This window comes from Dama dama, chromosome 29 (genome assembly GCF_033118175.1).
Source record: "Dama dama isolate Ldn47 chromosome 29, ASM3311817v1, whole genome shotgun sequence".
NCBI lineage: Eukaryota > Metazoa > Chordata > Mammalia > Artiodactyla > Cervidae > Dama > Dama dama.
The window spans coordinates 36285190-36309044 of record NC_083709.1 but is presented as its reverse complement, the minus strand read 5'-3'; the positions used below and the strand labels follow the sequence as shown (position 1 = coordinate 36309044).

Sequence of the window (23855 nt, the reverse complement as noted above, 5' to 3'; positions counted from 1 at the left end):
CAGAAATAGACTGATTTGGCCTTACCACCCACCCTGTTCATCAGGCTTAACTTCTGGATGATTCATTTCAGTTCAGTCGCTCAGTCATGGCTGACTCTTTGTGGCCCCATGGACTGCAGCATGCCAGGCCTCCCTGTCCATCACCAACTCCCGGAGTTTACTCAAACTCATGTCCATTGAGTCAGTGATACCATCGAACCATCTCATCCTCTGTCGTCCCCTTCTCCTCCTGCCTTCAATCTTTCCAAGCATCAGGGTCTTTTCAAATGAGTCAGTTCTTTTTCACATCAGGTGGCCAAAGGACTGGAGTTTCAGCTTCAGCATCAGTCCTTCCAATGAATATTCAGAACTGATTTCCTTTGGGATGGACTGGTTGGATCTCCTTGCAGTCCAAAGGACTCTCGAGAGTCTTCTCCAACACCACAGGTCAAAAGCATCAATTCTTCAGCACTCAGCTTTCTTTATAGTCCAACTCTCACATTCATACATGACTACTGGATAAACCACAGCTTTGACTAGACGGACCTTTGTTGGCAAAGTAATGTCTCTGCTTTTTAATATGCTATCTAGGTTGGTCATAATTTTTCTTCCAAGGAGCAGTGTCTTTTAATTTCATGGCTGCAATCACCATCTACAGTGATTTTGGAGCCAAAAAAATAAAGTCAGCCACTGTTTCCCCATCTATTTCCCATGAAGTGATGGGACCAGATGCCATGATCTTAGTTTTCTGGATGTTGAGTTTTAAGTCAGCATTTTCACTCTCCTCTTTCACTCTCATCAAGAGGCTCTTTAGTTCCTCTTCACTTTCTGCCATAAGGGTGGTGTCATCTGCATATCTGAGGTTATTGATATTTCTCCCAGCAATCTTGATTCCAGCTTGTGCTTCTTCCAGCCCAGAGTTTCTCATGATGTACTCTGCATATAAGTTAAATAAGCAGGGTGACAATATACAGGCTTGACGTACTCCTTTTCCTATTTGGAACCAGTCTGTTGTTCCATGTCCAGTTCTAACTGTTGCTTCCTGACCTGCATACAGATTTCTCAAGAGGCAGGTCAGGTAGTCTGGTATTCCCATCTCGTTAAGAATTTTCCACAGTTTGTTGTGATCCACACAGCCAAAGGCTTTAGCGTAATCAATAAAGCAGAAGTAGATGTTTTTCTGGAATTCTCGTGCTTCTTCGATGATCCAACAGATGTTGGCAATTTGATCTCTGGTTCCAAACCAAAATTTGTGTCACAAAAAATTTGCCGGAACTGAAAATACTTAGAAGAATCGGACACAGACTGTCCAAAGCCAATGCCAAACGATGGGCTCCAAAACATTTTCAGCTATGGTACCATCAATGTATGACGTCCTAGGGTGACTATTTTATACAGAATAATACTTATTTGTATCTACCTATTTGTGATTTTCAAGTTTCCTTAGAACATTAGTATATTAATTATATCAAGTTTATAAATTCTATCAAGAATTTTGTTAACAAGGTCTTCAAATGTTATAAACTTCCTTTCACTTGAGAATACCTAACTAGACTTCCTTCCAAGTTCTAAGTTTATCATTTATTTCCCAATATCCTTCAAAATTGCATTTACAATATTTGCAACATGGAACTGTAAAACCTACAATGGTGAATTGTATGGCATGTGAATTATATCCTAATAAAGCTGTTCTAAAAACTGAGGTCACCAAGTATTCAGTTAAGCTTGTCACAAAAAAGTCAGATACAACTTAGCGACTACACACACACACACACACAAAATTCTCATTCACTCAGTAAACATCTGCTGAGTGTTTCCCATACCAGGCACCGCTACAGAAAGCAGAAATTCAGAAATTAATAAGACAGGCAAAGGTCCCTGTTCTTAGGGAGTTTGGCATTCTAACAGGAAGGGGAAAGACAATTAATAAACTGCATATAAGCCAACAAATTAAATACAGTTTCAAGTGGTGATTAATGCTACTGAGAAAAAAATCAGGGTTAGAAGTCAAAGAAATATACAGGGTAGAGAGGCAGCCAGGAGAGGAAAGTTGTAAGTTCTCTTTGAAGGAATGTCATTTCCCTTTTTAAATATATTTTTAACACTGTCTACAGAAGGCACTTGGGCTTCCTGGTGGCTCAGTGGTAAAGAATCCACCTGCAATACAGAAGCCACAGGAAATGCGGGTTCGATCCCTGATCTGTAAGATCCCCTGGAGGAGGGCATGGTAACCCACTCCAGTATTCTTGCCTGGAAATCCCATGGACAGAAAAGCCTGGCAGGCTACAGTCCACAGGGTCACAGAGAGTCTGATTCGACTGAAGGGACTTAGCATGCACGCACACACAAAAGGCGCTTAATTTTCTATTTTATTTTATTGGCCGTACCACTCAGTATGTGGGATCTTAATTCCCTGATCAGGGATCCAACCCTTGCCCTCTGCATTGGAAGCACAGCATCTTAACCACTGGACCACCAGCGAAGTTCCCTGAATGGATGGCATTTTCAAGGAGAAATGAATGCAATAAGGGAGGAAGCTCTGCAAAAATCTGGGAGAAGAGCATTCCAGGCAAAGAAAAACCACATGCGAAGGCCTGAGGAAGGGACGAATTTGGCATGTTCAGGGACCAGCAAGGAGGTTAGGAAATGGGAGCAGAGTGAACAGTGGTAGAAAATGATTTTGGAGCACTGGGCAAGGATGACATCGAACATATCCTTTTCAGTCATGGCAGGAGTTTGGATCTTCACTGCAGGTGTTGTAAGATGAAAGAAGAGACTGGAAGTCTTTGTGATAGGGAAGTGATTTCTCCGTGAAGAGTCCTCTGGGTGTAGTGGGGAGGAGAGAGGCAAGGACAGAAGCACTGCGGCAGTTAGAAGTGACAATAATATTGCAGGTAAAGGGCGGTAGGTGGGGCTATGGACTAGGGTGATGGTGAATGGGCAGGAAGTTAGAAGACAAATCTAATAGGACTTGGCCATTGGATGAAAGGCACAAGAGGAGACCCTGAAAGATGCTGGGGAAGAATATGGTAAACACAAAGGTTGATGAATCACAGAAACACATCTCATGGCACTCATTTTAACGGGCCCTTTGTTTTTCAATGTATTTTTCAAACTATAGTTTTTATCAGTGTTCAACATTTTCTGTGCAGTTTCTCCATTCTCTCCATTATCACCCTACCTTGGTTCTGACATCTTTTCAAATTTAAAACTGGAGATATATTCAACCTTGAGGGCTTAAATAATACAAGTCTCACACTACACCAGTGTAGTATGCTCTGAAACGTACAGACTGCAGACTGAAACAGGAACACAAGGATGAAAGTTAGACTAGATCTAAGGAAACTGGAGCAACAGGAGGTTTCCTAGTCCACCAAGGTCTATCCTCAGGAGATATTCAGTGCCTTATCCTCCTACCTTCTCTTCTCCTAACAAATGTTTCTCCCTAGTCAAAATCTAATTGATATTAAAGTGCTCTAAAGAGAATAAAAGACCAAAGTGAAAGAAGTTTCTGGAATCAACCAATACAAAGTCATTTATCTTTTTGGTCATTTTTGGCATCCACAAAATAGTATAACAAAGAGATGTTGAATATCACACAATGTGAAACATTAAGAATCTTTAAAATCTAATCTTGGTCCTAAATGTATAATAAAAAATAGAATCACAAAGTAATTGACAAATTTATTCTATCACACGGGCTTCCCTGATAGCTCAGTCAGTAAAGAATCCACCTGCAATGCAGGAGACCCCAGTTCAATTCCTGGGTCGGGAAGATCCTCTGGAGAAGGGCTAGGCTACCCACTCCAGTATTCTTGGGTTTCCATTGTGGTAAAGAATCCACCTGCAGTGCGGGAGACCTGGGTTCGATCCCTGGGTTGGGAAGATCCCCTAGAAAAGGGAAAGGCTACCCACTCCAATATTCTGGCCTGGAGAATTCCATGGGGTTGCAAAGAGTTGGACACAACCGAGCGACTTTCACTTTCACTTCTATCACAGAAAATAGATGCAATAGGTTAAATGCACCCCCCCCAACACACACACACACACACACACACACACTCACTCCTATTAAACTCTAGATTGTAGTGTATCCCATCTATATATAAGGCGTGCTTGCATGCTTAGTCATGTCCAACTCTTTGTGACTGTGGACCACAGCCTGCCAGGCTCCTCTGTGCATTGAATTTTCCAGGCAAGAATACTGAAGTAGGTTGCCATTTTCTCCTCCAGAGGATCTTCCCAACACAAGGACTGAACCTACATCTCCTGCACTGCAGGCAGATTCTTTACCACTGAGCCACAGGGGAGCCCATTCCATCCATATATATAAAGCCAGCCTCAAATTGAGATATTTCTCTACAAGAGAAATAATATCTTCTATTAAACAATAGAAACTTTCTGTAGAAGGTATTTAACTGGTTATTATTTTTTTTATAGCCTTATTATTTTTTTTCCCTTATGCATTTTTTTTCCTCCGGGAAACTGCAGTCTTATCCTGTGGCTTCCCACCATTCTCACATACCCATATACAAAACACATTACATGTAATGTTGCAGCATGAGGTACCTCTGAAGAAATTTAAAATCAATGAGACTGCCATCTGCATTATATCCATAAAAACCCAAACAGATGCAAAGTCACCTTAACAAGTAGCTCCCAGGACAGTTAACTAATAGCTGCTTGAGAATATTAACATATCCAGAGAAAAAAGAATTTATCAATCAGAAGGTGAATGGGAAGCAGAAAAAAAGGAAGAGGGGTCAACTTTGTCAATGCTCTTCCAAGCGCAGTCCAGGAGTGAGGAGTCTGAAGTGTGCACTGTAGATAGCAGAGACCATTGGAAAGGATTTCTCTAGAGACAGAGGAAGCCCTTACACAGTCCACTTCCATCCTTAATATTCTCTGTTCAAATTCCAAGCTCATCAAGCAATAAGCAACATGTATTATAACCTGATTCCCTACTTAAGTGTGCCTACAAAAGGAGAGGATGAGCTAAGCATGCCACCAGAAGTATGGAAGTATTCCACCTAATACGGTCTGCAGTCATTCACATGTTCACATGGTCTGTGTGCATGCACGTGGGGGTGGGTATGTAATCTCCAACCCTCAGTCAGGGAACAAGCTGAACCAGTCCATGAAGGACTGATCTCTTTCAAGCGTGTACTGACAAAACAGTAGATTTCTAAACATACAAAGACAGATTACTTTGGCATATCTGTATTTCAGAAACACAATTTGACATTATTAATGAAATATGCAAGGACTTCCCTGGTGGTCCGGTGACTAAGACTCCACCCTCCCAATGCAGTGGGCACCAGTTCGGTCCCTGGTCAGGGAACTAGATCCCACATGCCACAACTAAGACCCAGTACAGCCAAATAAGATATACATATTTAAAAAAGAAATATTCAATGATACACTCAGTATTTATCCATCTATCCATACATATACCTAAAACTACAAAAACACTGTATCAGGTGTTACTGCAATATGAAAATGCATGGTAAGTGTGAAACCCTTCCCCCTACACTATTTTCTCCCTCTCCCATAAGGAAGTTGTAGACTATCAGTTTGTCACTATACACACGTACACACAATTTCATTAGATCTAATTATCACTGTCCTCTGTACACAGAAGTGTCCTGTCAGTGACTAGTTGCTGTTTATGGACATAAGTGATGCTGCAAAGACCAATGAACAGACTTAAATACTTAATGTGAAAATATTTTTTTGCAAATGACACTTAATAGGGTAAAAAATATGGTTTAACACATGGCAGAATTCTTGAGTTTAAAAAATATCTACTTTTTCATCTCATTCAGAGTTAACGTACTCTGAAGCGAAATTAATGTTTTAGTCTATTGGAAACCAGTTTGAACAAATACAATGCTTTGTTTACAATCTCCATTTTGAGTGAAAGGAAACACTGAACTATCACACTGAACTTTCAGAAGCATACCTGTTAGCATAACACATGTTAACAGAATAAACATCCCTAATCCATTAGTGTAAAATGTGTATTACAGGAAGATTAAACACCACAGGACAGAGTGAGTAAACTTACTTTGTAAGGCTGTATTTTTCCAGGTAATTTCATACTTTATGTCCCTAAACCATGAAAGACACAAATAAAAGTACACACGATGCTGTCATTCCATGTATATATAAAACAAGATCCATATGAGCACATGTCAAAATATGTGAAATGGAAAAGCAACATTAATTTATTGCTCAACATTAATAAAAATGTGCCATTTGGTATAATGAAATTTGTTAAAACCAAAAATCAAGTGTATGGTAAATATAAGATTTTCTACCATACTAATTTTTATAAATGATTATAAATCCTCTTTAGAATTTTCACCAAAAGTAATTGTATATTATAAGATACTATTTAAAATTGGTTAATTAATTTTTATGTAACCTAGGTAAGCATTACAGAAGGAAAAATACATACTCTCCACATATATATTTGATCAGTTAGCCATCTAATTAATAGTTGATACTGAATGAATAATGAAACTTTTGTCCAAACTAACTGGCAAAAGGCCAGTAAGAGACAATGCAGTTAAGCAAGAACGGCTCATCAGCATACTATAAAAGTAATTACTTTAGATGGAGATAAATATAAGTCTTTTATTAGCATGAATAAAGAAAAAATTACATCTTTAAGGGAAGAAATTGTTTTAGGTCATCCAAATTACCTTACCTTTCATTTGGTCTCAAGGTTCTCTAATTCAACAATCAGGTATTTTAATTACAAAATTTGTCAGGTAAACTTTAAAACAAGCTCGTGCCTCCAAACGTGCCATGCCAGATTTGAACATAGTATTTATTTAAAGTGGTTTCCCAGGTGGCTCAGTGGGTAAAGAATCTGCCTGCAATGCAGGAGATGCAGGAGTCGCAGGTTTGATTCCTGGGTCGGTTAAGATCCCCTGGAGGAGGGCATGGCAACCCTGTATTCCTGCCTGGAGAATTCCATGGATGAGGAGCCTGGCAGGCTATATAGGGTCACAAAGAGTCAAACACAACTGACGCGACTGAGCACGCGCACATGCATTTATTTAAAACTTAAGTGGACCAATTAGTTTGGGTTTGAGATCCTACAGTCATTTTTCAGTTTTAATCACTGGTGGGTGGTATTATTAGTTACAAAGGAATGTCCAGGAAGACAAATTTTCTCAATAATTTTTTTTCTTTTTGAGGTATTTATTAAACTAAAAACAATTATTTCTAGGTACTTAATACCACCTTCCAGGGCATGACGTGTATCTCTTATAGAGAACACCTAGAATGCTTTTAAACTCAATGATAATTAAGAAACATCAAAGTATGACCAGGGTGTTTCTCAGGGAGCTAACAGCCATAACCTTTTGGTTACCAGATGACATATTTCTTGTCCCCTGGAGTACCACCAAGAGTTTCTTACCCAAATAATAGATGTACTTTCCTAATGTAGCCTTTACTCTTCGAAGGATCAGATAATTCTGAGTTTTAAAGGTAAACTACTAAGGTATTATTAATTAAAGTGCGATTTTGTTCAAATTTCACAGAATTTTATGCCAGTGTCCATTATTTGTTTTCATACGTTATTCAAGGTTCCACACTGTATTTAGTTGCATTGAGCAGCTTCAGCTGCATGCAACAAATTCTGGTAAATTCTCTTTTCATTTTTATTCTGTTACAACCATTTTCTAATTTTCCTTGTTATGGCTTCTTAGATACACCAATCATTTAAAAGTGGACATTAAATTTCCAAATACACGGGGTTTATAAAGTAAAAAGAAAAAGCATACTGCTAAGGGCAACAATAGAAAGAAAAGACAAATAGGGCTATTTCAAACTTAAAAACCTCTGTAGAGCAAGGGAAGTAATCAACAGAAAAAGCAATCTACTGAATGGGAGAAAATATTTGTAGACCACATTTCTGATAAGGGGTTAATATCAAGAATATATGAAGCACTCCTCAACTCAACCACCTAAAGTCAAATAATCCAATTAAAAATGTGCAAAAGGGGACTTCCCTGGCAGTCCAGTGGTTAAGACTCCATGCTTTCACTGCAGGTAGCGAGGGTCTGATCCCTGGTCAGAGAACTAAGATCCCACATGCCACACAGAGACGCAAAAAAAAAAAAAAAAAACAAGAAAGAAAGAAAGGATACTCAACATCATTAATCATCAGGGAAATTCAAGTCAAAACAATGAGATATAACCTCTTATCTGTTTGGCCACTACTTAAAAAAAAAAAAAAAAACCACACACACAAAGTAACAAGCATTGACAAGGATGTGGAAAAACTGAAACCTGTGCGCACTGTTGTGGGAATGTAAAATGGGTCATTAGCCAAAGAAAACAGAATGGAGGTTCCTTAAAAAATTAAAAAGATAACTACTATATGATCCAGTAACCCATTTCTGGATATATATCCAAATGAACTGAAAGCAGAATCTTTCAGAGGTATTTGCACATCCATGTTCACTGCAGCATCATCACAATAGCCACAATCTAAATGTCCATCTAAGGATCAATGGGTACAGAAAATATGGTACATACATACAATGAATTATTCAGCCTTAAAAAAAAAAAAAAGGAAATCCTGTCATGTGCTACAACATGCAGTAACCTCAAGGACATCATGCTAAGTGAAATAAGCCAGTCACAGGACAGATGTGACTATCCTACTTAAACACTTCATATAAATGCATTGTTTCATTTATATGAAGTACTTAAAGTAGTCAAATTCTTCAAAAGCAGAATAGTGGTTGACCAGGGGCTATGGGGACAGGAAATGGGGAACTGTTGTTCACTGGGCATAGGCAAGGTGAAAGAGTTCTAATAATCTGTTGCACAGAAAGATGCAGCTAACAGTACTATACCATATACTTAAAATAATTAAATTATTAAATTTTGTGTGTTGGACTTGCCCAGTAGTCCAGTGGTTAAGAATCTCCCTGCCAGTGCAGGGGACATGAATTCAATCCCTGGTCCAGGAAGATTCCACATGCTGCGGGGCACCTAACTGTGTGCCACAACTATCGAGCCCGCACACCCTAGAACCCACGCTCCACAAGGAGAAGCCACCACAAGGGGATGTCCACATGCCACAACTAGAGAAAGCCTGTTCATAGCAACAAAGACCCAGTGCACCCAAAAATAAATAAAGTTTAAAAACAAATAAATTGTGTCATTTATACCATAATAAAAATAATTTTTAAAATAACTGTAAAGGAACCAAGAATAGCTAAAATAATCTTGAAAAAGAGGAACAAAGTTGGAAGATACATACCTCTCAGTTGCAAACAATGCAAAACTATAGTAATTAAGACAGTGGAGAACTTGTACAGGGGTAGACATACAGACCAATGGAACCAAGTGAAGAATCCAGAATTAAATCCCCCTACACCTATGGTCAAATGCTTTTCCCAAAAAGGTATCATGAAATTCAAAGGGGAAAGGAGTTGTCAAACAACAGTGCTGGCAACAACTAAGATATCGACATTCAAAAGAATGAAGCTGGACCCCTACTCATATTATACACAAAAATTAGCCTAAGTGAATCAAAGACTTACATGTAAGTGCTCAAACTATAAGACCCTTAGAAGAAAATACTAGGTGCTAAGTCACTTCAGTCATGTCCAACTCTGTGTGACCCTGTGGACTGTAGCCCACCAGGCTCCTCTGTCCATGGAATTCTCCAGGCAAGAATATGGGAGTAGGTTGCCATGCCCTCCTCCAGGAGATCTTCCCAACCCAGGGATCGAAGCCATGTCTCTTATGTCTCCTGCATTAGCAGGCAGATTCTTTACCACTAGTGCCACAAGGGAAGCCCCTTAGAAGAAAACACAGGAGTAAATCTTCATGACCTTGAGTTAGAAGATGGTTCCTTAGCACACCAAAAGTACAAATAGCAAAAGAAAAAATAAATCGGATTTTATCAAAATGTAAAGCTTCTGTGCTTCAAAGGACACTGTAAAAAAAAAAAAGTAAAACCACCCACAGAATGGGAAAAAATACTTACAAATCTTGTATCTAATAAAAGACTTGTGTCCAGAATAAAAAAGGGATTTCCTGGCTGGCTCAGCAGTAAAGAATCCAACCTGCCAATGCAGGAGACACAGGTTCAATTCCTGGATTGGAAAGATCACCTCAAGAAGGAAATGGCAGCCAATATCCCATGGACAGAGGAGCCTGACAGGCTACAGTCCATGAGGTCCCAAACAGTTAGACACAACTTAGCAACTAAACACCACCACCACCAGAATATATAAAGAGTTCTTACAACTCAACAACAAAAAGACAACCTAAATGAAAAATGAGTAGAGGATTTAAGACATTTCTGCTATACAGAGAAGATATACAAATGGCCAATAAGCATATAAAATGATGCCCAACATCATTAACACTCCAGGAGATTCAAATCAAAATCACTTGACACCCACTAGGATTGTTAAAATTAAAAGACAAACAGTAACAGGTTGGAGAGGACGAGGAGAGATTAGAGAACTTGTACATGGTTAGTGGAAACATAAATATGCAGCTGCTTTGGAAAACAATCTGGAAATTTCTGAAAAGGTGAAAAGAAAGCTGCCACATGACTCAGCAACTCCACTCCTAGGTGTATCCCTAATGAAAGTGAAAATGGAACATATGTACACAAATGTTCACAGCAGTATTACTTGTAATAATAAAGAAGTCAACACTACCCAAATGTCAGTCATTGGAGGAATGATCAAATAAAACATGCTATAGCCATACCAAGGACTGTTATTAACTGGAAATTTTAAGCATATGAATTGTATCTCAATATATACAATTGGTTAAAATTATATATATTAAAAATGGTTAATGGTTCTGATTAGATAATCCTATCACATAAAACATAACATGTTCCAACTGGAAAGAAACATAGAAATTACAAAAATCACTTATTTTACCAGGATGAAATGGAGACTCTCAGTCCTAGGTAGACCAGACTGGGACCTGCCTCTATAAGCCCAGGCTCATGGCCATTCTCACTTTGGAGTGGATAGTGGTACAATCGCTCTCCAAGGTGTGATCAGCCAACTGAGATACTGATTGTACGAAGGATAGGTGCGGGATTCGTGTAGAGACCAGCTCCTGCCATGCATTCCTTTTAACTACAATATGGCTTCTGGGGGGGAAGGTAAAATAGCCTAGAAAGCCCCTCCTTCCTCTTCTACTTCTCCTACCACAAACCACAATGAATGGGAACAGAAACACTAAAAGAGAGAAAATTAACGTATCCCTGCCTTGATCATGGGAAGGCCAGAAGGTCACCCGAGAGGATCCAGGTACATTCATCGTTCTATCTACATAGAACTTCCCACCCAATGGTCCAGAGACTGGGACATGGCCCTAGGCTGGCTGGGCACTTAGCTGTCAATTACTGAATGAATATGTATTTCCCTGGGGAGGATCATCCTACCTGAAAAAATGAACGTGGAAATAGCCCATCTCTCCTCCCTGAAACAAAGATATCTTAGCCCACAAGATACCATGAAAAGAATTCTCAAGAACTTACCAGAGAAAGTTTCAAGTATAACTATGAAAATTTTAGGCTTGGCTAAAAACGGTAAGGTCATGTAAAACTTAAAAATCATTTTACAAGGATTCTGTAATATCATATATTTTTGCAAAGCTATGGGGGAACACCAAACCAGTTTAGTAAACTGACAAAAAATTCTAGTCGCCCCAGCAACAAATATTTTCCTAATTTAAAAAAAGTGAACTTGTGTATAGAGAGAGATACAGGTATTATAATTTACCATTTTCTATTCAAATGTCTTGAGAATTCTTTAAAAGTAATTCAGTGAATCTTTTAAGATATTGAGTAGCATTTTCCAATCCAAAATTTGCACATATTGGTCTTTATTATAATTTGCAAATAATTCAATGATCTTTTTTTTTCTTCCTTTACACTAAAGCAACGTGGCAAATGCATTTTTAAAGCATCAAGTAATAACACAAAAGATGCGAGAGGGAAATCAACAGGGGGAAACAGTAACATAGGATTTGAAAACACAAATATGACATCCAGGAAATATCTCTTAAATTCTCCTTTAGATACGTAAGAAGTAAGACAAACTGCAAATAGATTCATTCACAGGCAGGATTTCGCCAGTATAAAAACTAGTTATAATACACTGAATAGTCACCAGAAACATCACTTGTGTCCTCTGAAAGATTAAGAAATGAAAATAAGACTACTCCTTACGGTCAAATATATCGGTTCTCCCCTCAAAGGAAGTTTAGCTGAAAACAATGTGACTGACTTAAGCTCCGCACAGGCAAATCTTGGCAGCCCTCAACTCGGGTCTATCTCCTTGGCCTGTTAAGCAGAATTCCATCACAAACTGTTGGTCTCTGCAATAACTCCCACAAAGCTCATTACCGCCAGCGGCAGCCTATCCCCCGTGTTGTGCATTTATCCCCGGGACGCATATCACCATGTGGCACATGTCCTTGACGTGCACAGAAGGGCTGCACCCCAGGACGGCAGCACGCATGACAATAGTGTCTCCTCTCACTTCTCTATGGTTGCTGGGATGTAACCGAGAAATCTAATAACTGTGACAGTGGGGCCTTTCGGTTTTTCCTTGCCTTTCCAGACAGTGAAGCTGCACAGACACTAATGAAAGGTTAAATGAATAGGAATGGTTGACAAGAGGTACAATAAAGAAGGAGCTTGGTAATCCACAGACATTGAGCAGAGATCCTTGGCTCAAGCAGAGACAGGACAGCACATCGTCGAGTCACAATATTTAAAACAGCTTGCTATACACAGAGGCTTTTGTGTCTGGGTACACGTCTGGCTTTGGACTGAGGAAAAAAAAAAAAAAAGATACTGAAAAGGAATTTCAGCATGGGGCACTTTGGCAAATGTAAGGTCATAATAAGAGAAAAATGTTTTGTGTGGGCTGTTACATCTTTGTACTGAACACAAAAAAGCAAGAGACTATGAACTCGTGAACCACAAGTTCCAAAACAATACTGTACATTTTGACAACTATTAAATACTGTATCTGGAGGGCTGGCTTGATGTGATTCCCACTGCTAAGATATACATGCAGTGACTCATTTAGCAGCTCCACATTCTGCCTTCCTTGCAGAAGAATTCCTGATACTCATTTTAGAGTTCCATAGTCAAGTTTTAGTCTTCAGTGGTTTGCTACAAATGATACCAACCAAAACACTCAAGCCATCTTCCACTCTCTGCAAAACTTCCCAGCAGTTTCTTGTAAAGAAACTGAATTTATCACCCTAGTAATGTGTGAAGTAAAAGGTAAACTTTGTTGTAATTCCAAATGACTGCAACAGTGAAATGTCCCCAACTAGAATTCTTAATAATGGAATTAACTTTTTTTCAGTGCCCTACTCACTACACCTTAAGGGAAGGTTATGTTCCATGGGAAATTGATTATAAATAATCATTACAAAGCTATTCAAATTACCAGGGGAAAAAAATGCTCCAAAACGTCAAGGTAAAAGTAAAGCAAAAGAAAAAGAAATTAAAGGGAAAAAAATGTATGATTCTGCTATGGCCAAACATTAGAACATGATATATCTGTAAAAGTGTTCCTATGCATATGCCGAAGTTAGAATATAGGTTCTCAATAAATTATAAAAGCTACTGAGAACATGTTTTAAAACAAGAGAGGCTCTTTGAACAGCCAAATTAAATTATAGCTGAACTCTTGCATGTACTGAGGGTTCTAATAAGCAACAAATAAAGGCTTTTATTGGCTAGCAACATAATGAGAGCTACTGTGCTGGAGATTAAAAAAAGACCAATCTGGGTAGTTTATCTCACCGGATTATACTATTTACTTAAATGGTAAATAAGTTTGTGCAAAGCAATGCTACTAAAAGCTAGCATATAAATATTAAACTGCAATTATGATCAATGACCATTTAAGGTATATGTATCCCAAATTTTAGTGATAAATGTGAAATTAGATAATATTGAATTTAATACCACTTAAATTCTATTTCTTTAAATTTAACTAATTTATTGATCTCTGATACATCAGCTTTATAAATGGTTTACTATTTATGCTTATATTGTGAAGTATTTATCTGAAAGGAGTCTTCTCTCCAGAGCAGGGCAGTTCTGCATCAAACTACTTCAAAGAGACAGGAGGGTGTCCAGAGTGAACAGAAAGAAGGTATCCCCTCCTCAGTGATTTGATAGGAAATTCCAGTAAATACAACTTTGAAGGTTGGCCTCTTTAACTGACCTCCATCAGTTGACAAAGCTACAAGCAGTCCTTAGCAAATCAAAACAGATTTAAAATGTTTGTGAATGTACTTTGCTTGATCTTCAGACCATCTGAAAGAGAGAACCCTGAAAATCCTATTTTGACTGTTCTTGTAGAAAGTTCTGCTGCTTCTATCACAGCTTAAAAAAAAAAAAAAGAGAGAGAAACTACAATAGCATCTCCAAGCCTAAATACTAAGCCAGTACTCATTATCAACTCTTTTCCTACAACATTCTGATTGCTAGAGTGATTTTTTTTTAAACCTTAAGTATACCTAATAAAATCATGAGGCTCCCTCTAGCTCTTCAGTGAGGAGTTTACTAACCAATGATCCAATGATCCTATGTAATTCCCATCCAACAGGAAAGATCTGAGGAGGCTGCCTCCCTTTCACAAGAAACGTTTTTCAACTGTTTCTTGTAAGGATGTAGATGGTAAATGAGACCAGCTGCAGAGGAATTCAGAAAGTACTGCTCCTCAAATTCACAACGAGTTAAGAATCTATTAGCCGTTTCCAACCTAAGCTTCATATACAAAATTCTATAAGTGAAACTTTAAAGGATGTATCCATTCCCAACTTAGATTTACTCACTTGCTAAAATTAAGTTTAATCAAAAAATAAGGACATGCAAGAATAGCCATCTACAGAAATTCGAACTTGTAATCTGGTCTCAGTTCTAAAAACCTACACTTAAATTCAGGATCTTGAAAATATTTTTAAATATTTTATTAATAGTGTATTTGTGGTATTTCTATAAAAGAGGCTGGTGGTAATTTGTAGAAAACATGTCCATGTACCATAATATTTATACACAACACTGTTAATAATTTTTATTGTTTAATCTTTTATGCCATTCAGCCCTGGATAACTTGGAACTGTCGTGATACAGAAGAATATAAATAATACAGCCCAAGTGTGACATTGATATTTAGTCTACCTTACAATAGCCATAAAAGACACAAAGTCGACTAGCAAATCATTTCAAACAAGTGAATATGAAAAAATGCTAAATCCTACTCATTAGGATTATCTTTCAAATACTCGAGGAACATTTAAAATGGTGTGGAACCTTAACTCTAAAATTAAAAATAAAGGAAAATGCTACCTTCAAGTCATCACCTATTTGGGGCTCCCTTAATATAAGAAATATTCCCAGAAACAACAACAAAAAGAAAAGCTCCCTCCACCCCCCACCTCTTTTTGAGCCAGTGTCCAATTTCTTCTTTTCTGAACAGCTGTATTATCCAACTTAAGTTGCTCTGCTAATTTCAGTCCCACAAGGACTAACTTGGAAGGCAAAAAAATACAAGAAAAGATCAATTTGCTGGGAAAGATCAAATGAGAAAACTGTGGGGACAGCACCAGGTCAGCGTGTGGAGAACTAAGCAGACCTGTTCTTCATTAACTGTGGCTCTCTGGGGACGTCACACACTACCTGTCCGTGGGCTTTATTGAACCGCCTAACCCGCCTCTCTGTTCCATTCTTCTGGGCCCAAGTGAATCATATCCTGCTGCTGACAAGTTAGCAGGGGACTGCGGCTGCAACATGAAAGTACTTTTCTTTCTTGTCTAAATCAGGCAGATTTTTGAAAAGACGACACAGCATTGACTCGTGACATGGCAAGATGAAACGAGAGGTCTGGGCTGGTCTTGGAGCTGTGCAGATAAAAGTAATCAAATGACACTCCTGGAATGCAAATTGGCATTCTTGACTGCAGCAATTGCACAACCATGAAACATCCCTGACAGCAAGCAAGATTAGGACAAAATGTTATGTAAAGCACTGAACTCAAAAACTCTCACATGAAAATTCAAACTGTAACACTTACATTTTAATATAGCAATAGTCACCTCTGCTTTTGTCTGCGGCTTTCTGTAATCACATATCCCTGCCTGACAGGTATCTTACATTTCAGGGGGAAGAAAAAAATCAGGTATTGGAAAGGTACGAATGCCATTAATATTTTTCTTTCTATTTATTTTTTAAAATCACTCGGGGGTTGGTTCTTCTTCAAAGCCTTACATGCAAACAACAGCGAACTTAATATTCTCGAGGATGGAAAAGACGGTTTGAGACTTTTCTCACAGGATACTCAAATAGAGTTCACGTCCAGGCTCAGTATTGCTTCCCTCAGGTGAAGCTACTCCTGTACTTTGGTAAAGTGATTAGCAATCTGGATTTTAAATACTCTGCTCTCCGGAACAGAAAGCTTCAAGAGCTTCATTAAGGCTGAACAGTTTAAATAAAGCAGCTACAAATGTAACATAAAACACAGATACCCCATGAAAGTTCACAAGGGATTTTCTTGGGGGGTGGGGGTGATTCCAAAAGGTGAAGCAAGTTCTATTAACTTGCACAGGGTCTCATAACTGGAGTAAGTCCTCAGATCATACACACTACACAAAAATAAATTCCACCACTTAAATAATGTATGTGTATGCACAGTAACATCTGAAACTGCAGAATACAAAGCAGCGGGTGACAAATGTGCTTAACCACTGTTCAAAGTGACTAGTATTTGGGAATAGATGTGTGGACAAATAGTATGTAGGCTGGGGGTAAGGGAAAAGAAAATAATACCTACAACTGGCTTTTACAGTGTTCTTGGATAAAATGCCGCTATAAGAAAAACCCTCGAGTGCTAAATAGATAATACTTAATATTTTGTTTTGACGCCTCCACTTAAATACAGGTTCCAACCATTGCAACTGTCCACTAAGTACATAAAAAACAATAAAACAGGCCACTTTCTGCCACTTTAATCCTGGGTACACAGGATTATTTTATGATGTCTTTTGTACATCAGTTTTACAACAGCTTGACTCTAGGGTAAATGGGAACCACCGTAAATCGCACGCTGCTTTCAAAACCACTTTAATTTCTGTCAGCGTTACTGTAACCACAGACTTGGGCTCACGCTACTTTTTTTTTTTTTTTTTTTTTGGTGCCTGCATTTGACAGTCGCATCTCCTACACTCCAGTTGTGACTTTGATCAGTGAAACAAGAGATGTCACATTAGGGGGAAGGGAAGAGAAAAAAATGCCAACCCGCTATCTCCCTTTCTCTTACATAGTCCATCTACATGCGGAACACGCTATATCAGATTCCCAAGAGGGGGCAACAATAGCAGCAAAGGGTTGGGGCAAACTAAAAGGAAGGGAGTGGTCCAGCCCCATCTCTAACAAATCACTTCCCCGAAAGCGGACAGAGCGCTCAGCACCCGGCGAGTTAATTGCCCGCTGCCTCGCTGCAGAGAAGCCGCTTCGGGCGGAGGGGCTGTGCTGAAATCTCGCTTCGCAAGCCTCCCCATTTCCACCACTTGGACTTGGAACTTTTTTTTTTTTTTTTTAAATCTCAGCCTCACTTTACAGAGAACTTCACCTAGGGCTAGGTGTTTGTTTTTTTTTCCTTTTTTTCTCCTGCCCCCTCTCCGGGCCCCAAATGCCACCCTGCAATCAATGTGTAAGTAACAAGAATCGGCTAGTGTCGAATTGCACTTCCAAATCGCTCTCTCTCTCTCTAAGGTTGATTTTGCTGCCCAGCGTTTTGCACATTCTTCAGAAAACCTCCAGGAGCACTTCCTACATTTTCTTCATTTACAAAGGGAGGGTTCCCGAATGGGAGGGCGAGGAGAGGGGAAGAGCAGAGGTGCCAGGGACGGGGTGGCGGTGTCCTCCCCGCGCGGCGCACCAGCGCGCCCAGGCGCCCACGCCCAGCCGCCGGTCCCGCACCCGCGGGCAAGTTTTGAAAGTTACCGTGGGTCCAAACGGCGTGCCTCTCCTCCCGGAGCTCCTTCCAGCGCTCCATCAGCCCCCGCCTTCCTCCCGGCCCGTCCCAACTCCCTGGAGCCGTCCGCTCGCCGGCCGCTCACCTTGCCCGCGGGCCGCGAGAGGGGCGACCTTCTCGAACCCCCCGAGCCCGCGCACACACCCGCCCTCCCACCTGGAGCTCCCTTCCAACACTCGGGCCAAGTTGAGGGGTGATTTCGGGAGCAGAGTGGACTGGGGGCTCCCCTTTCCTGCCCGCCCTCCCTTCTACCTCCCGCCGCAGGACTGGTGGAAAACAGGGCCCCCGAGCGGCCCCCGAGGCGCGCGGGCGCGGGGCTCCTTTCTTCCGAAGTCTAGAATAAAAAGGAAGGGAGGGTGGAAACTTCTTACCATCTCCGCATGCTGGTTGTCAAGTGCAGCCCCCGCCTCTTGGTCTCCTCTTAGCGGCCGCGCCTGGACCAGCCCCTCGGCCGCCTCACGCTCCTTCTGTCTCGGCCTTTCTTTCCCTCCCCCTCCCGATTTCCTCCGGGCCGCCGCTCTCGCCGCCTCCGCCTCTCCCCGCCCGCCCGCCCGCCAGCGCGCGCCCTCGCCGCGGCCCCTCTGCGCTCAGGTGACTGATTTACACCCGCGCCCAGGGTCGCCGTTGCTCCCCAGGTCGGAGCCTGCTGAGTTCCCCTGGCCCTTCGGGACAGAAAAAAAAAAAAAAAAGGAACGGACTGTGCCGGGATGGGGGCTGCTGGGGGCAGGGGTGGGGGGGTAACCGGCGAGGTGACCTCTGACGGACCTGCAAGCCCCACAAGTTTCTCCTCTCTCCCCCAAATTGTCGTTGACTACAATGTTACTTGCCTTTTGCAGAATAAAAGTAGGTTAGTTTAGTTGTTTGTCCGCCGATTTCTACCGAGTTGGTGCAGGAGGATGTATATTTCTCCCCCCGCGCCCTGTTACTTTTTTTTCCCCCCCTGCTCTTTCTGGGGATGGAAAACAACTTTGGCGCCCCCCGGGGAGTGGCGGGCGTGGAGGTGGAGGTGGCTGCTAGCGCCCAGCTGTCAAAAAGGAGTGGGAGAGAGCCGAGGGGAGGCTGCGAAACGCCGAGGAAAGGGCGCGAACTTTATTCCGACTGCAGCAAACCGCGCCGTCGCTTTCCTTTTCGGGCACTCTGCCGTCAGGGTCCCCTTTGACCAGTTCCTCCTCCCGAGCCGCCGCCGCCCTCTCCTCGTCTCCCCTTCCCCTCCCCTCCTCCTCCGTGCCCGCCGAGCTGCCCCGCTCGGGGATCAGCCCCCGGTCCCCGCACGCCCCCCGGGGAGAAGGCGAGGGAAGCGGAGGAAACCCTAGGGGGCCAGCAACTTGGAACCGGAACGTGCCGGGCGAAAAGGGCAAAAGTTTCGCGCGGCTGGTGGAAAAAAGTTTTTTGGGGGCGGCGTGTTTTGTACCGGCCCAGACGCCGGCTCGCGGCGAGGGTTTCCTTCCCTTTCGCTTGGTCTGGGCCTCGGGCCTCTGGCTGGAGACGACCGGGGAGAGGAACGAGGCTGCCGCCTCCGCGGATGCCCGCGGGGGGAAGACCGGTCACATCTCTGGGTGACACTCAGCCGGCCCGAGTCACCCTGCCCTGGAGATGCAAAAACGCTGGCTGCAGGCTCAGCGCGCACACGCCTGCCGCTGAAGGACATTTCTTAAGAACAGGCAAAACACACTCCCCGGCCGCTAGAATGGGGGGGGGGGGGGGGCGTTTAATCACCGTCATCTTCCTAACGTACATTTTGTGCCAAAAACATCTCCGCGTTGTGCAGATTTATCATAGCCTGAGCAAACTTTCTGCTTATCTGAGGGGAGGAAGGCAGGCGCAGGTTTGGAGCATCCACTCCCTGAGCACTTGGCAATCCGAATCGGCGAAGGCGAACGCTTGCTTGGCAGAACAACAGGTCTGGTTACCGGTTACTACTAAAAAGAGAAAATCATTCCTCTTTTCTTTTTCTCTTCCCCGAAGTAGAGGGAGAGACTGCCCCCATTGCCTTCAGAGGTCAGAATCAAATTCCTTTGGAAATACGCAGCCTTGGAATTACGAAGAAGTTTTATTTTCTTTGATGCACAGCCTGCTCTTAAGTTTAATATATTTTCGCAATAATTAAAATTTTTAGGAGCCGTGGCTGACGAGAGACCAGGTAGCCCAAGTAGCCACAGCAGTTCTGAAAATGTGATTAGGCTTATTATTCACGTGGATCCAACTTTTTAACAGTGGGGCCACCGCACCTGCAGTTCTGTGTTCTGATTGGGTCCAAATTCCTCATGGTTTCTAGGCCCTTTCAGAACAGATTTGAAGTCATTTCTGCTTCTGTGAATTCTCTTGTCGTGGAAAGGTTTGTCTGGTGGACACTCCTACAATGTTATACATTAAGTTCCTTGGAGTTTTAGGCACATGGTTCATCTGGAGGTTTCTAGTGGGAATCAGAAGATTACTTCGCTCACTATAGTAAAAATCAAAGTATAGACTAGATATCTAATGACTACCTATATATACTTATATATCCATATCTAAAAAGGCTCATTTTTTAAATGATTTGGTTAAGGTGTGGAGCGTGTTCTCTTACTCTGTAAACATAACTGTAACATCATCCTATAGTTTGTAGAAACTGATTACACAAGGGATAATGATGACCAAATGTGCATTCTGAGCCACTCAGGATCATCGCAGGAATTCTCTAGAAATGAGCCAAGTTCAAATGTGTTTTCCGGTATCATGGAGAGATGAGAAAAACTAGTTGCTAATTTCGGAGTCATTACCCATACAAATCCATTCACACACTTACCGCTTTGGACAAGTGACAGACCATCAATTGCCAAACAATTGTATTCGCACAGTACTTTTTTGGCTGCGCACCTACACTGGCCAATGGGCAGAAGTTACTCCTCATTGAGCAACCTGTAATTTACATTCCCGGTTGGTTCCAGATTTGTCTGTTTTTGATGTTAGCAAACAAACAGTTTATGTGAGGCAACATATGTGTATTTGGGCTCTGGTGCCTTTCTGTAGAGTCATTATAAAGATGGGGAATATGTTGGGCTGAGGAGGAACCCTTGGAGAAGGTGGAGGAATTTACAGAAGCAATTGGGATAAGAGAATTTCCAGTCTCTATTTCCTCCAGTGAGTTTGTATGGCGATTCAAACAAAACCCTAAATCCTTTTTGTGTCCTACAAGACCTCACTGATCTACACCTGCCTGACTCTGAACTGTTCCCCCACCCCCACCTCATTTTGCATTCCTCTCATGGACTTCACTAAAGTCACACTGGTTTTCTTTCTGTTCCTTCACCTTGCCAAACTCCTTGTTCTTTGCCCCTGCTGTCCTCTCTACCTGACTATTCTCCCATGTTTTCCAGTGGTTCCTTATTAGTCACCTCCCAGCTGGAACTTCTCTTCAGGCAAAGTAGCTCTTTGTCTACCACCCAAAATACCACTCACTCTTTCTCCCATTACTCAGTTTCTTATATCCTTTAGCAATATCTGAAGTTGTCTTCTTTTTGTGCTTATTAATTTTTCTTCAACTAAAGTGTAAGCTCTGTGGGGGCAAGGGTCCATCTTGTTCGCTTATAGAACAGTGCCAGGCACAAAAGAAACTTGAAAATGCTGTTTGAATGTCTGTGTGTATGCTCAGTTGTGTTGGGTTCTTTGCGACCCCCATGGACTGTAGCCCACCAGGTTCCTCTGTCCAAGGAATTTTTCAAGCAAGAAAATTGGAGCGGGTTGCCATTTCTTAAAGAAGAAATGTTAAAATCATTACACTCTGTTGATGATGACCTACCTTAAAGCCAGACAAGTTCACTTAAGGAACATGAAAAAAGACTTCCATGTTTGTTCTTCTGGAGCATGGCGTAAAATTTTTGACTCCTTGCACCCGTGTGGGTCCCCAAGACCGTTTTGGGAGCCATGAGGTCAAAACTTTTTATTATGATATTGAGAAATTATTTGTCTTTCTTACTCACATTCTTCCATCAGTGTACAATTTCCAGAAATAATGTGACCTCATCACAACAGACTGGATGTAGAAACAGATTAAAAAATCCACCTACTTTTTGTTGTATCAGGCATTAGATTCCCCAAATTATAAATGCTAATTTTCTCACTCATTATTGTTTTGGAAAACATTTCTTTGTTATTTCAAAATGCACATATATATTCATTTCCTGTGACTTCTGTAACAAGTTACCATAAATTTAGTGGCTTAGAAAACACCAATTATAATTCTGGAAGTCAGAAGTTCAAAATGGGTCTCACTACACTAAAATTAATGTACCTGCAGGCCTCCCTTCCTTTCTGGAGGCCCTTGGGGAGAATCCATTCCCTTTCCCAGTGTCTAGAGACCACCTATATTCACCTTGGCTCATAGCCCTTCCATTTTGAAAGTCTATAATAGCCAGATGTATTTTTCTCAAGCTACATCAAACTGACAGTGTCTCCTACTTTCACTTATAACTACCCTTGTGATTGCATGGGGCCCATCTAGATAATCCAGGATAATCTATCAACCTCAACATCCTTTACCCTAATCACAAACAGTTTATTCACAGGTTCTAATGACTAAGGCTTCCCTGGTGGTTCAGACGGTAAAGTGTCTGCCTGCAATGTGGGAGACCTGGGTTTGATCCCTGGTTTGGGAAGATCACCTGGAGAAGGAAATGGCAACCCACTCCAGTACTCTTGCCTGGAAGATTCCATGGGCTGAGGAGCCTGGTAGGCTACAGTCCATGGGGTCGCAAAGAGTCGGACACGACTGAGCAACTTCACTCACTTCTAGTGACTAAACCTGAGCCATTATTGGGAGCCCTCATTCAGCCTACCATAGTATAGTAGCAAGTGATAGTTTCATTATTGTTATTTTAAATAAATTAAGAACTATTTAAAATTTTTCAGAATTTAAATTTCTGATACAGCAAATATCAATAAGCAATTGCCCACATACACAAAAGCTCTTTGTAACCTTAAATAGTTTTTAAGAGATCATGAGACCCAACACCCAGGGAATTCCTGGCCAGCATAATAGCTATTTTCCCTTCTTCCACACCTCAAGTTAGACTAGATTGTACTACATCTTTGCTGTGGTTGGTTTAAGGATGAGCATGTTTCTTAGTTCTGACCAATGAAGGATGAGGTGAAGTCTTTGAGGGGAGACTCACATAACAAATACTGGCAAAAAATAAATTGTCTCTTTTCTCCTCTGGACATCAGCACTTGAGAATGTGGTACCTGAAAGAGTTGAATCCATCTTGTGACCAGCAGGGAGCCCATATATCTGGGCTGACAAAGTAGGAAGATGGAAAGCACCTGAACTCTAGATGTTATTGACTGACTGAATTCACTCACCACAGATGGCTTAGAACTGTTAGGTGATGTAATTAATTTTCTTGTCATTTGGGCCATTCTGAGCTCGCCTTTATATTTGTTGTTGCTTGGTCGCAAAGTTTGGCGAAGGCAAGTGGCAACCCACTCCAATACTCTTGCCTGGAAAATCCCATGGACAGAGGAGCCTGGTAGGCTGCAGTCCATCGGGTCGCTACAAGTCGGACATGACTAAGCAACTTCACTTTCCCTTTTCACTTTCATGCATTGGAGAAGGAAATGGCAACCCACTGCAGTGTTCTTGCCTGGATAATCCCAGGGATGGTGGAGCCTGGTGGGCTGCCGTCTCTGGGGTCACACAGAGTTGGACATGACTGAAGCGACTTAGCAGATGCAGCAGCAGCAATCACAATGCTTGAGGAAGAGATGATTGGATGGCATCCCCAACTCAATGGACATAAGTTTGAGCAAACTCCAGGAGATGCTGAAGGA

The 23855-nt window shown here is 41.5% G+C and overlaps 1 protein-coding gene across 9 annotated transcripts in view; it reads right to left on the bottom strand.

The window, feature by feature from the left end:
* BNC2 (basonuclin zinc finger protein 2) overlaps positions 1 to 18516 on the bottom strand; it is a 463421-nt gene extending 444905 nt beyond the window's left edge. For 7 of the 9 annotated variants that reach the window (XM_061132570.1, XM_061132571.1, XM_061132572.1 and 4 more), the window contains exon 1: positions 18422 to 18516. In XM_061132570.1, coding sequence (XP_060988553.1) covers positions 18422 to 18424 — 3 coding nt within the window. In that variant the 5' untranslated portion in view covers positions 18425 to 18516. The remainder of the gene's footprint in view (positions 1 to 18421) is intronic. The other 2 variants (XM_061132576.1, XM_061132578.1) reach the window with 1 other exon arrangement.
* Between the last annotated feature and the right edge of the window lie 5339 nt (positions 18517 to 23855).